This window comes from Buceros rhinoceros, unplaced genomic scaffold (assembly GCF_000710305.1).
Source record: "Buceros rhinoceros silvestris isolate BGI_N320 unplaced genomic scaffold, ASM71030v1 scaffold473, whole genome shotgun sequence".
In the NCBI taxonomy this organism is placed as follows: domain Eukaryota; kingdom Metazoa; phylum Chordata; class Aves; order Bucerotiformes; family Bucerotidae; genus Buceros; species Buceros rhinoceros.
The window spans coordinates 30,926-45,258 of NW_010405195.1; the positions used below are offsets into that span (position 1 = coordinate 30,926).

At 42.1% G+C, this 14,333-nt stretch overlaps 1 protein-coding gene across 1 annotated transcript in view; it reads right to left on the reverse strand.

Moving 5' to 3' along the window:
* FCHSD2 (FCH and double SH3 domains 2) overlaps positions 1 to 14,333 on the reverse strand; it is a 144,475-nt gene that overhangs the window by 27,416 nt on the left and 102,726 nt on the right. Inside the window, exons 9-10 of the mRNA XM_010133623.1 lie at positions 14,273 to 14,333; positions 10,394 to 10,489 (exon numbers count right to left, since the gene is read on the reverse strand). The exon at positions 14,273 to 14,333 is cut by the window's right edge and continues 5 nt beyond it. Coding sequence (XP_010131925.1) covers positions 10,394 to 10,489; positions 14,273 to 14,333 — 157 coding nt within the window. The remainder of the gene's footprint in view (positions 1 to 10,393; positions 10,490 to 14,272) is intronic.

Consider the following 14,333-nt stretch of genomic DNA (forward strand, 5'->3'; position numbering starts at 1 on the left):
GTGATGGTGCCATGTTGTGGAAAGCCAACAACGGAAGCAAATCAAAGTTCACAAGGATCACCACTCAGGGAAATCAGCGTGACACTGAACAGCACACACAGTTCTACTGCCATGGGAGACACCCATGATGAATAACACTGCTTCACTACATCAGAGACATGAAGAACAACCAGCCAAGGAAGCCAACTCATTTCTGAAGTAAACGTGCATTACAGGAAGCAAAGATGAAAGGTTAAGCGGGATCCAATGGGTCATTTAGGCTCATTCTTTGTAATTTGTCATCAACCATGATGCCATCAAATGTTTTAGAACAGCACAGCAATTTCTGTCCCCCAAAACTTTGTCTGCAAGAGAGCAACTCAAATTTCAAATCACATTTCATTTTTTTATGCTTCTCCTCGTGCCTTTTATTGTGTCAATAACCAAAAGAATGTCATTTCTCCCCTCCAAGAAATGCCAACTAAAGCAAGATGAAGTAGTTCTCTACTGTCTACAGCTTGAGCAGAACCTATCGGAATCTCTGAAGACACTTCCTGAAATCATTCCCAATCTTTCTATCATTTCCATTTGTGCCCCACCCAGTGCATTTATACACACCTCTCAGTGTTTAGGGTGTAAATCACTCTCCATCTGTCCACTAAAGTAGGTTTCTGGATATTCCTTCTGTATTTGTGGGTGTTCTGCAGAGATTTATTGCACCTCAGCCACGTAAGGATAATAGCCATAGTGGAAAGATGCAGTGAAGGGCCATGAAGGTAATGAAGAGGCTGGAGCATCTCTCCTATGAGCTGGGAGAGCTGGGACTCTTCACCCTGAAGAAGAGAAGGCTCAGAGGCATCTCATCGATGTGCATAAATATGTGACTGGAAGGTGCAAAGAGGACAGAGCCGGGCTCTTCCCGGTGGTGCCCAGTGACAGGACCAGAGGCCACAGGCACAGATGGAAACAAAGGAGGATCCCTCTGAACATCAGGAAACATATTTTTCCTGGGAGGGTGACCAAGTGCAGAGAGGTTGTGGAGTCTCCATCTTGCAGATATTCAAAAGTCACCTGGACATGGGCCTGGGCAACTGGCTCTGGACCAGTTGATCGCCAGAGGTCCCTTCTGACCTCAGTCAGCCTGTGATTCTGTGATTCTTTTTCTGAGCCAGTCTTATACACTTCTCCTCAGTAAAATTAGCTATGAGAGGACATGATATTCACCCCACCTTCTAAGGGTACGCTCCTGGCACAACAGAACGGATTCTTCCAACACACATTTCAGTGGTTTCTCCAGTTTAAGTTAATCAATACTCTGAAGGGGATTTTCAAGAACAACTCCTTTTCCTGGAGGACTTGCCAACTCCCGCACATCTCCCTACCGAGAAAGTTGCTCCAGCCCTGGATTCCTTTTTATCACAAGTTCTCTTCAAGCTGATATAATCTTGCACAACCTTTGACATCAACCAAGAAAAATCCCCTTATAATTATCTCTCAAGAAGAGACAGTGTGCTTAGTGCTGTTCAGAAGACAGGATTTTTCCTCATTGGGTGTAGTTTGAAACTTCAGAAGATCCCACATGTGTGAAAAAGTTGTTTAGGAAGGAGAAATTCATGGTGAGGCAGCAGGTAAAATTCAGAAAGACAAGGAAGTATTTTCAAGCTAGGTTAGAAGCCTCCAGCTGATGCAGAAGAAGAGATGGTGTTACCAGCTCTTTTAGCAGTACATTTGGTGTCAAGGAAGGAAGACAGTTTTATTACCAGCATTTGGTATAAACTGGAGTAAAATCAAGACTGGGAAGCAAATTGAAGTGATATTAAAAGCGAGATTTTTTATGCCTTTAGATTAACCTCCCCTCGTGGGAAAGGCAATGATCCCAACCCATGCAGAGGTTTAATTGAAAATGAGCCAAAAATCGGTTCAGCTTGTCATTTTGTTCAGCTAATCTCCTTTTCAACAAAATTGAATCTGGCCTTTATTCTTATTCATCCTCTTACTACAAGAGAGCTGGGGCTAGCGGATTCAAAGGGTTGTAAAGGAGAAGATTTCCAGTTGTAGAGGCAAGCAAGGGAAAGGAAGCCAAACCCTACACAGATACACTCCCACCACAGGCCTCTGAAATGTATCTAATGCTTCAGGTGACTCCCGGGCCACTTGCTGCTTCTGTTTCAAGAAGCTGTAACTCATTGTCATCATTGAATCATCATAGACTGGTTTGAGTTGGAAGAGACATTAAAGATCATCTAGTTCCAATCCCCTGCCATGGGCAGGGACATCTTCCACTAGACCAGGTTGCTCAAAGCCCCGTCTAACCTGGCCTTGAACAGTTCCAGGGATGGGGCATCCTCAACCTACCTGGGCCATCTGGGCCAGTGTCTCACCACCTTCACAGTTAAGAATTTCTTCCTAACAGCTAATCTAAATCTCTTTTAGTTCGAAACGGTCACCCCTCATGCCATCACTACACTCCTTGATGAAGAATCCTTCCCCAGCTTTCCTGTAGGCTTGCAGTGCTTCAACTTGTCCCTACACAATGCCTTGACAGACATCAAAAGAGGGATGGCGGGGAGGGAGCTCCCTCGTGTTGCTCACACTGACCCCAAAAAAAAGAAACCCAACAACCCAAGAGGCTTTCACAATCCCGTATAAGATGACAAGATCTTTTAGCTCAAAGCCAGAAACAAACATTTACATGAGGTTAACCCACTGGAGTGGGACAGAGCCATAAAGCCCACGTTAAAGCTGTTTTCAAAGGAAAAGGAATTGTCAGACAAGGTGTAGAGCAGCCCAGAAGAGGAGAAGGTAAGTTATAAGCACATGGTCAGCAATGGCATGGACAAGTAGGAAGGCAAAACTGCCAACTGAGCAAAGAGTGGACAGGGGCATCTTCCTTCACCCAGCCCCTCACTTTAAACAGTGAGTTGGCTTCTGCTTTTATTGAGGTGGCTTTATACAATCATATTTCCTCATTACTGTTCAACCTCTTTAATTACCTATGTCAAGATGCTCCACTGAGTCACTGCAAAACGCAGAGGACGAACACATGGAGTTATTCAGGCACGTCCAATCCTTAAGATAACATTTGACCTCTGTTTTTTCCCAGTGTATTGGAGGAGAGTGTTTTTGTATGGCTGCTTCCACAGCTTCCAGCTGAGCCTTAACAGCTGCAAGTCTGAGCAGAAGGGTTTGACATCGCCTCTCCCCTATAAAACATCTCCTAACGAATTTGTGATGTTCCTACTGGTCTTGCTCCTACTCAGCATCTCATTTTCATTAAGAAAGGATACAGACTTCTTTTCAGTCACTTGATAACCTCCCAAGTGTGTCTTCCATTTTTAATCTATTTATCAAAAGCACTTGACCAGAAAAATGAATGCAAACTTTGTGGCTGTGCCTAAGGGCACAGTAAAAAAGAAATGAGTTGTTAATGGATCAGAGTGGTGCTATTAGGTATTCATAAAGCAGAGTTGTATCCAAGCAGACCTCACCCTTGCTTAAAGGTCTAAAAAGAAACACAAAAATGGGGTAATGAAAAGAGATGGGGAGAAACCTAGCGCAGTGGTTTGTGTGGATACCAAAAATAGAGGCAGGAGAAAGATCTAGAGGCAAAATTTAGTCTCCTGGGGAAGAAGCTGGAAACAGGGACTCCTAAGCTGGACAAGACCAGAGAAAGTGGAGGAAATGCACAGTCTGAATACTCAGCTGAGAACACAGTGCCAGGAGAAAGGTTTCAAAGCCATCAGAACCCGGAATGCTTCCGGAAGAAATGGAGTTGCTATGGGATGAAGGGACTTCACCTGACCTGTGAAAGACCAAGCTGCTGGCACTCAAGACGGCTGTGAAGGCACTTACAAGCAGAGGAGCAGCTGCAAGCTGACTGTCAGGGAGAGGACATGCTTCCAGAGGACTTCAAGGATGACCTGAAAAATCTGGATCCTCATTAAAGAAAGGCTAGAGGGTACATCAAGTAAGAAATGAAAGACCTGCTGCCACTTAAACAGGTCTGAAGCAAGGAGATGTAATGGATTTATCTGCTAGAGACATAAACCCCAAAATTTTAGAGAAGAAGCTGGGGGAAATGGAGTGTCTGGTCCTAACCTGAGTTACTAAATTAAGCTCTTGCATAAGTGTTTTCAGGACTGCGACTTGGTGGTGGAGAGATGTCCAACAACTCAATTTAACCTCGTCCAAAAAAAAAAAAAAAAGAGGGAAACCAAAACCACTTACCCATAGCCAAGGAATGAAGGAAGAGCCAAAAAACCTGAGCTAAACATAGAGGAACATTCTGCTGCTCTCTCAGGGTTTGGGTTACAGTGAAAGCTGTGTTTAGTGCTAAAAATTCTATCAGCAAACCAACTGAAAGATCTAGATGTCTGCAACCAGCTAAAGAGCTTAGGGGGTGGCGATGCTGTTTCTTAAATTAACAGATGCATTTGGGCTGCAAACACGTCTCTTGCTTCTCCATTTTTGTCTGAGATGTTGATGCAGGTGCAGAAGTTGCCTTATGACAGGGAAGAACACACGGTTCACAGTTTTATCAGGAGGCAGATGGTATGTGGACAGTTTTCACAGGAAAAAAGGTGGCTCTGGAGCCTAAAAGCCCCATATTTTTGTAGCTGAAAGACTAAAGGTTGACTTTGACAGAGGAAAAAAGTAGCGAAAGTTTATCGCATGCAAACCACCAACACAAACCACACCCACAAATCACAGCCATTGCTTTTGAGGAGATGAAAACCAACACTGGAAAGCAAGCTCAGCCTTACCAGCACCTCTGCGAGGGAGGAGGAAGGGATATGCATGACATTTTTCACCCAACTCACAGCTAAATCCAACAGCTGTACGAAAATCATGACTCCACTTTAGTGCTTGTTTTAGTCTGTAACTGTAGAATTAATTTGATTGTAGTTTAGCCAGGAGTGAGCAAGGACTGACCTGACCTGCGGTCAATTTTCAGCGTTGCAAACAGGACACCCATCATTATTCAAAAGAGATTATTTGCAACATGGTTTTTTTTTTTTCCACTCAGAAGAATAAAAAAGGACCTACATCCCCTATTAATATTTGATTTACATATGTGATGATAAAAAAACCCAAACCAATCTACTAGTGCTGCTTTCTACAACCACATTCTGCTGCTTAATCTAATAATTCAACCTCTCGTGGTGGTGAGCGCTGGGGGCTGGGGAAGGATAAAGACCACCCTTACCAGGCAGGGAATAAAGCCAATAATTACATCTGGACTCCTCACAGGAAAGATGATTCTGGGATATGTGAGCAGACAAAGGAAATCCTGTCGCTTTCTAATGTCATACGGGCTGAAACCAGTCTCACCATGACCACGTGCTTTTTATTGAAGAAATGTTCTATAGCAACATTTTTATTCTTGTATTTCCACTCTCAGCTATCACAGCAGCTGCATTCACACCCAAATTTTCCAAAAATCTATAGTGAATTCTATTATAACTAGAAATACGGAAAAATTAGGTGACCAAAGGAAAAGAAAAAGGCGGGGGTGGGGTGGGGAGGGGGAAGGACCTTTAAAATCAACTTTGACACAGAGAAACGCATTTAATTGGTATTTTCAATGCAATATAAAGAAAGACCCATGTCTCAAGTGGCCAATTCTTTTGAGTGTTACCCTACTCTCCAGTCTCACTGTTAGAAATTATTCAGAGCTTGGCTTAAATTGTGTTTCCTGACTGTAAAAAACAGGATGCAAAGAGCATGCTCTCTAAATTCCAATAAAATCAATGAGGTTGTGAACCAACCTCAGCTTATAACCCCTAAAGCAAATCAGAAATGATGGTAAAATTCAACCCAAGGTAAGAGAACCGGTAACTCCAGGGCACGGACTTTCCCTTTTCTTCAACCTACCCTTTCAACAGCGACCTCAAACAAGAGGATTTTCTCTCAGACTTTATTTTAACCACGACTGGGAAGGGAAGTAATTGAGTAAAATCGGTTTTAGTCATGGCAAATTTCCCAGGGAATGCACCTCTTCACATCTGCTAAACCTTCCTTTATCTGAATGGCTGTTCTTCTCCTCAGCAACAATTCCTAATACTTTATACATTGGTAAAATTATATCATAATTGGAATTTTTTAATATTTAGATTACAAAAAAGTTATAGTTAAAACAGTCACCTTACTTGGTTCTGGTATTTCAAGCACAGACTACTCTAAATCCAGAAAAAGCAGCACATTCTCTGCACTTGTTAATTTGGGGGATTATTTTTTACTAGCACTTTATATTTCCTATATTGTAGTATTTTATATTTCCTTTTTTGAATTAAAATCTTTATATCAAACGTCAGATATGCATATTTGATAATGATAAAACCGGAACGATTTAGGAAGCAAAGGAATTTTAAAATATTTACATGTATTTAATAAGTTTAAAATCCATTTTTAACATTTAAAGAAATTCAATAGTGAATGCTAAAGTAGGTGTCGATGCCTCTGCCTCTGCACAGACACCTGCTAGAAGTCCAATCTGACAAAGCAGAGCCCTTGACCGAGTCCTAGTTCCCATTTATTCGGTGATTTCTGCATACTTTCAAACCCCTGAGCACCTGCAGAGCTGAGAACACATTTTGCCACAAGTGAGAAGGGTGTCCTAAGTACAGCTTGTGTATCTTATATCATACAGCTGAGTATAAGCTGCTCAGAAAATCAAGATACTCTTCTGCATGTGATAGTGAAATTCATCCTTCTTCTCCCCATCTAGCCATAAAACTTGTGCAGCCAAGTCACGAGGGGTGAAACTGCAAAACTGCTTTTTTCTGCAAATTAGAGTGAGAAAAACAGATTTTTTTTTGTGTGTTGATAAGCTGTCAGACAAATCAGATTTGTCTACTTTTTGGCTTGCGTGCTTAGAGCAAACACCAGCATCAGGAAGGTATGGGGGAAACCACAGTCACGGGGCGACACATCAATAAAAACAGGAAAAATACCTTGAAAATTTAGTGTCAGCTTTTTGTCACCATTATCCCCCCGCTCCATGACTACAATTTTTGTCGCCTGTCTCATTTTATCACAATAACATGCAGTTCAAGGAAAAAGACTCTTTCCCAAACAGGAAACAGTGAAAAGCTGCCTAATTTCCTCTATTTTTTGCCCTGTTCTTATGGCTGGGGTTATCTGCGAAGCGTGGGGACAGGGTGTTTTCAACGTGAGAGGTTTCTGCAGACTCAATAAATCTCTATTCCCTCGTGGGAGGATGTTTGGTGATTAAACTGTCACTCCACTGGACAGAGCAGCAGCTCCCGTGTAAGGTCAGCATGTGCTGACTGGTTTTTCTGGTGAGGCTGAAGGTATTTCAAAAGACTCTATTAATATTTTTTTCTGTCTTGCTGTTCATAAAGGGCTGAACCCTTTCATGAAATCATTTATTGAGAGGACTAAAGCTGGTTGGGAATATATTAATGATTTCTTACCGAATACTTTCACAATAAACCATTTCCTTAAGGGCAAATAGTTAAATTTTTTTTTAAAACTTCTTTTTTTAAAAAAAGGAATAGTGGAAATTAACCGAGACACTGAAACCATCTACACCATTTAGTAACATGAACAAATGTATAAAGTTAAGCTTAAAACAATTTTTTTAGAGAGTGGAAAACAGTTGATCAACGTAAAAAATTTTGTAGGGACAGCTCTCCACTTGTAAAGCAAAATTTGGAGATGGACTATGTGAAACTGGAATTTACAAAAGCACTCACAGTTCTCCATGTAGGTTAGCTCTACATCCACATTCTTCTCGCCTACAATACGCAAAATTTCATTCCAGAAATAAGCCCACAAAGTAAGAGGCCCCAGGAACCCTGGCAGGGTGGAAGCCCTCTACTGGGAGGCCAGGGGAGAGAGTTGGGGGTGTTGAGGCTGGAGCAGAGAAGGCTGCGGGGAGACCTTAGTGCGGCCTTTGAGTGCTTCCAGGGGCCTCTGAGAAAGCTGGGGAGGGGCTTTGGATCAGGGTCTGTTGGGACAGGACAAGGGGTGATGGGTTCAAGTGGAAGAGGGAGATTGAGACCAGAGAGAAGGGAGAGATGTTTGACGCTGAGGGTGGGGAGACCCTGGCCCAGGTTTCCCTGGGCGAGAGGTGGGAGAAGCCCCATGGCTGGCCCCATGTCAGGTCAGGTTGTCCCTTGGGGGTCTGAGCAAGCTGCTCTAGTTGCAGATGTCCCTGCCCCTTGAAGGGGGTTGGACTGGATGAGCTTGGAAGGTCACTTCCAACCCACACCCTTCTGTGATTCTATGCAATACCTAAATGCTCCAAACTTTGACCCCAGTCGCAGTAGGTCAGGTATTTAGTTTGAAGAGAGGCCATAATTTGTTGTTGATTAGATGTGATTTGATTATTTTGTTCATTTGATTAGAGGCATTAATCACCAGATGTCTTTCAGTGTTAGTCTTGGGTGTGAAAATTCTCATGCATAACCCACACATCCCAAAAGCCAGCTGATCTCTGCAGACCATCTCCAGCGAGAGGATGTGGCAAAAGAATGCTTGTAGTTGTTCTTCTATTAAATGCTGTCCAACTAATTAGAAAACATACAATCTGAGACAAATCCAAAGGCCTGAGCGAAAGCCCCCATTCTCTTGGACTTACTGATTGAAATGGTGGATGAGTAACCTGCGAAGGCCCAGGTAGGGTCCTGTTGGCTGAGTGTACATGTCTGGATCATAAAGTAGCCTGGATAATTTTCTTAGTTTGGTGACAACTGGCTACAGCAGAAGCAGTCAGAAGCTCAAACAAAGCCATACCAGGCCAAAATACAGTAATTCCACAGCACAAGTGGGTTAGGGAGGTAAATGAGTGACTGATCTGTGGTTCTGAGGCAGCTTTTGACAGGAACGACCCACTCGTCGCCTTCTCAAGAGCTGCTGGAGTTACACAGTACAAGCTGTCAGACCACACAAGTGCCGGGTCAAAGAATCATGTAATTTGTTGTGTCCAAGAGTTTAACACGAGTGAGTTCCAGTTCTGTTTTACATGGGGATCGCCCTCTGGAAAAGGCACAAAATTAAATTAGCAATAGGGCTGCGTTTCATCAGTGCATGCTAATAGCTTCCAGTTGTTCGACAAGCGTCCCCGTTCACAGCAGAGGAGTAACTGATTATTCACATCAATATCCTGAGCCGTGAATTTTTAATTCATGCCCCCAAAAGGTTCAAACATTGATTAAAAATGCTGGGCAAGTGCAAAAGGTAAGTGTGGAGCTGATCACCAAAAATAACACAGTTGAGTCTCTTTTTCCTTCTTTAATTTAAGTCTCATTGTGAAAAAAGTTGGTTGGGGTTTTTTTTATTTGATACATACACATTATGCATTCTGTTGCCACAAGGGTAAATTCAGCGTCCTGAGCTACATGCACAGAAATAGGATTACAAAGGCTGATGGTCAATACTCTGATGGGATACCTCTGCTATCGTCATTCTCATAGCACTGACGGGTGAAGGCTCAATGTCCACCAGCTGAACCGTGTTAAAACTCTGGACGTGGCAGTTGCCCAAGGATGAAAACACACAGCAGCCAGGGTTAGAAAGGCAAAGGCAGGAAGATTCTGCTCACTGTATCGAGAAAAACCTAAAACTTTAAGGGAATATTTGACTCTCTACAAAGGAGTGGGGAGAAAAACCAAAAGCACAGTTTGTTAAAATGGAAAGACAAAGGAATCTGTTATCGGTGTTAGTACAGCCGGAACAACTGACATATCTATTAACGGGGCTCTGGAATTTAATCACCTGAACTGGAGATAAAGACATTTCAGTCCCAATTAGTTTACTCAGGAATTTGAGTCATCCAAAGCTGCACCAGATTCACTTTGTTAAAGATCCAGACCAATTTTAAACTGTTATTGCTTAAAACAACATTAGCAACGTCAGCGGGACATCAACAATCCACATTTATTACAGTGCTGCTTGGAAATGTAGTTACATTCCTCAGTTTTTAACGATCATTTTGGATCATCATTAACAATCGCTTTGGAAGTAACACACATACCAAAATAGTATTTTCTGAAATTACTTTGGAGTGTTTTAACAGTACTGTGCCTAAATCAGTAACTTTTTATATGTATCCATAGGTACTCCTCGAGATCCATAGGTATTTCTTGAGTAATTTCAAGGTAAATGGACACTTCATTTGGCATAGCATGAAGCTCACCAGCATGATAAAATGTTAATAAAATGTAGTGAGAATTACACTGACTCTGCTTTCCTATAGCTGACGTTGAGCCTGTTTGATGTTTTTGTTATGATCCCCCACCTACTGCCCGCAGGGATAGTGGAATCAGACCACTGTCCCAAAAACACAGCATGAGGTTAAACCAGAGCACTGTTCTGTTACCCATTTATAACCACCGTCTTAAAAAGAGAGCAAGAACCAACAAATCAAGGAATTCAGTGGGGTTCTTACAGTGTCGCTGTCACTCGGTTGGAACTGGAAAGGCTGCGGTTTGTGAAACACGGCATTCTCCTGTAAGAAGAGCTGCAGGTTGTAGTCCCGCACCACCTGAGGAAACAGCAAACATTTACATTTATATTTTTTAGATTCAGTGGTTTGTAATCTTAAAAACAGGAAAATTAGTTCAGTCTTTCAACCAGAGAGCAAATCTGCAGCAGAACCTTGACAAAAAGAAATACAGGGTCAGGTTCTGGTGCTACCCACTGTTACACCATTATCAGGAAGTGATGGGCAGGACAAAGCTCTCAATTCCATCTGTCATTATTAACCTCCAAAAAATACCCCAAAGGCAAAGTGGGGAAAGAGAAAAGCCAGCTATCAAGTAGGCATATGTGGTGTCACCACCATAAATATTTTCTTCCTCTCCTCTTGTGGATAATTTCTTGTGCATGATTCCTTCTGAAGCTGAAAATGTCTAATTTGTACACAAATAATTAGTTACAGGAGCTGGAAAGACTACTTGGAGTAACGCACACAAAATCAGCCAGAATTCATCCCTTTTTATTAAGTTGCTTTCAGAGGAAACTCTCCAAGCTTGTGTTTTGCTAAACCAACACTACTTCAGCTCCCAAATTTGTTTAATGACACATTCCAGACAGCACCACACACATCCCCAATCACATCTCTTATGTCACAATTTACACATATTTACAGAGAAAAACTCAAGTGATTGCGACGTGAAAAAATAGCATCGCTGCTTGAAGAACTCTGGCAAGTGTTCACTGCTTCCATTGATGAAAATCCATGAAATTACACAAATCTATCAGCAAACTGAGGGTTTCATGGACAGAAGTGTGTAATAAAGATGGTATTTACCCAGAAACAGCAGCAGCACTGTGTATGGCCAAGATGTATGGTCGTATGTACTAAATACGTGTTCTCTAATGCATCAAAATGTTGATGCTTGTGTTAGCAAAATACTGAGCTGTAAAAAATTAATCTTCAGTTAAAGAAAGTAAATAGTCCTCCAGGGCCAATAACGCGCTCGGTTAAAACAGCAAAGTACATAATTACTGCGCCAATTTGAGCAGCAGAATGTAAACACGTTTGAATGCGTAGAAAGACCAACAGGGAGTCTGGGGTAGGAACAACCATCAGAAATTCAGAGAAATTCAGAAATACTGAAGGAGAAACCATCAGTATTCAGCTGTTGCTCAGCACCCACTGTGCTATCAAGATCGCTGATGTTAAACAGCTCAAACTCAGAAGTGACTCAGTTCTTCGAAGGAGAAAGAACATTGTTACACCAACACTTATAAAAGATTTTTCCTCAGAGCAACAATATTTAGTTATAAAGGAGAACAACTGTTACAACATGAGACTGGGAGAGCTGCAGGTCCAGCAAATTAACACCCCACAGCATTTTGCACAATATATTTGCCAGTTGTTAAAAAGAAAATTAAAAGACTCCCGAACAATCCAGTTTACTGTTGGAGTTAAGCAGTGACTTTTCCAAACAGCTTCCCTGTTATTCAGAAATTCAGTTTCTTTTCTGCAGTCAGCATCAATCAACGTGTTAAAACAGATTTGAAACCGAATGTTGAAGATATCCCACATGCAGAAAAAAACCATGCAGTCAGGGACGTGCATTTTTTACCCTGGGCTGGTGAAGCTTTTTAACCAGAAATATCACAGAAAGCTTCTTCAAAACAGCAAAAGGAATTTCCAAAAATGCTCCCCAAAAAATTACATTTTTTTCTTCCAAGTGCAGGAAGTACAAGTGTTGAATGAGGCTGTTGAAATGAGGACATTGAACTGCCTTTTCATCTGCTGTGGCAGAGGGTAATTATTTCCTGGAGATGCCAGAGGAATGACATGGTTCAGCCCAACCTAGCAGCCCAACCTACCCGCCAAAGCTGCCACAAGTCATGCTACAATAAACTCTGAAAAACCTTCATTTTATACAGAAAACTTGTTTCTGAGCTGCTTCTTTCAATCTGTATCAACCTCAGGTGCCTGACGGTCTCCTAAGGAGCCGAATCCAACCCATCCCTGCCTGGCGGGAGCAGCCATCTCCAGCTCTCTGGTGGTCACGAGCTTCTGGGAAGCAACTTGCCTTGTTCTAAAGCAAATAGAATTTAATTCCACCCTGTAAACAGAAATATAGTTCCTATGGCAAAACGAAAGCTACGAAAGCTCTTCTGCCATGACCTAAAGTGTCTTCTCTGAGTGCAGCCTGGCACATGTGTGATCTGGTACTTGAGCAGCAAACAGGTGAGGTATTAAAAAATCCAATAAATATTTAAACTCTTTGCTTTGCAGGCTGTTTTTTACTCCAAATGGCTAGATCTGTTACGGGTTTAACACTCGAGCTACTCTGGAAACACACACTGATAGGGCTTCTGCTGCAGATTCACCACTCCTTTTTGAGCCCATTCCTGCAACGTGGCACCACAGGGACTGCACAAAGTGCAAAAGGAAGGATAAGCAAAGCCTGTATCAGTGAAATAATCCACCAATTCATTAGTATTAATTAGTATTTCAGAGCAAGACACACATTTTCAGTAGTAACATAACACTAATTCTGCTCTTCTGCATTCCTGACCTGGAAGGAGAGAAGAAAATCAGTGCCCACGAGCTATAAACCACTCATAAACCCCCTGTTCTCTGACAGCTGTGTTTACATTTTTGTTCATTCTCCAGGCATAGTAAAGCAGAAACAGGACTACTTTCCTCAAACATCCATCATGATGTCATCACTTTGCAAAATAAGCCATGGCCAAGCAGAGGCTTTGCCATCGCCAGCTCAGCACCCACAGACACGACCAAGGTAACTGCTACACAAAGTTGCTGCTTGGAAGCGGCAGTTTAGCTTGCTGGAAATCCCAGCCAGGCAGTGCTCCCCACACAAAGCATTTAACAGAACATCAAGAAATTAAGGATGAATATGTAGGTGCTATATATAAGGATATTTAGTTAAAAAATTCAAGCCCAGCATTTTGGGGAAGCTATTTTAAGCTGACCTGAATGATACCCACCAAGAAAAATGATTGAAAGTCCTTTTCCAACAGCAGATAAAATGGTGTTTTCATTATCTTTACAGATGCTGCCAGGTAAATTCAGACAAGGCAGCGTGAAGCCAATTTTTAACACTCTCCTTTTCTACCTGATAAGGCAGCGGTGAGCCTGTTCACAAGTGAATAAGGAAGGTGGTAAATATGTTTTTTATGTAAGTCCCTGCAGAAATGAGGTTTGCTCCTGTGCGGGCAGTTAACATAAAAATATAAATATTATGACTGCCCCAAAGGGGCTGGTTTGGGCAATTATTGTTTTTGTTTTAGTCCAGCTGATGAATTATTTAATTATCGAAACTATCCTGGAAGCCATTGCGTATTTCTGATTCTGGCTGCGCAACAAAGCAAACAAACCACATCTCTGATCTGGTTCCTGCATTTGTCATTCTTTATTCCAGGGAGGAAACACTGTAATATTGGGGATTTGAAGGTTTTCAGTCTATTATTAAGAGATGATCCCAACAGTTTCTCAGGGCTGCGTTGCCACCAGTGACTGATGTGGTTCCAGATCACACAGCGCAGAATTCACGGCTGTAATTTCTCTTTCCGAACATGCAGAGTGAGTAGAACCGAACGGCTCTTGATCGCTGCTCTCTGAAGACCTTGTACTTACGAGAGTGCAGTCCGGGTGGAAAAATCCTCCAACAAGAAAACTGTCTGGTTTCTTTTAACTTAATACCCCTCATGACCAACCAAAAATAATAACCCCAAAATACCAACCTTCAGTTCTGTCATTATTCTGGAAGCAAATTTAAGCTTGGGAACTTCTATATGCTGTAAGTGTTCAGTTACAAAGGCTCATTCAGTGCAAACTTACCCTGCTGGAAGTCTCCAGTAAAAACTGGAACGTGTTTTGTACAGCTTGGCATGTCTCTAGC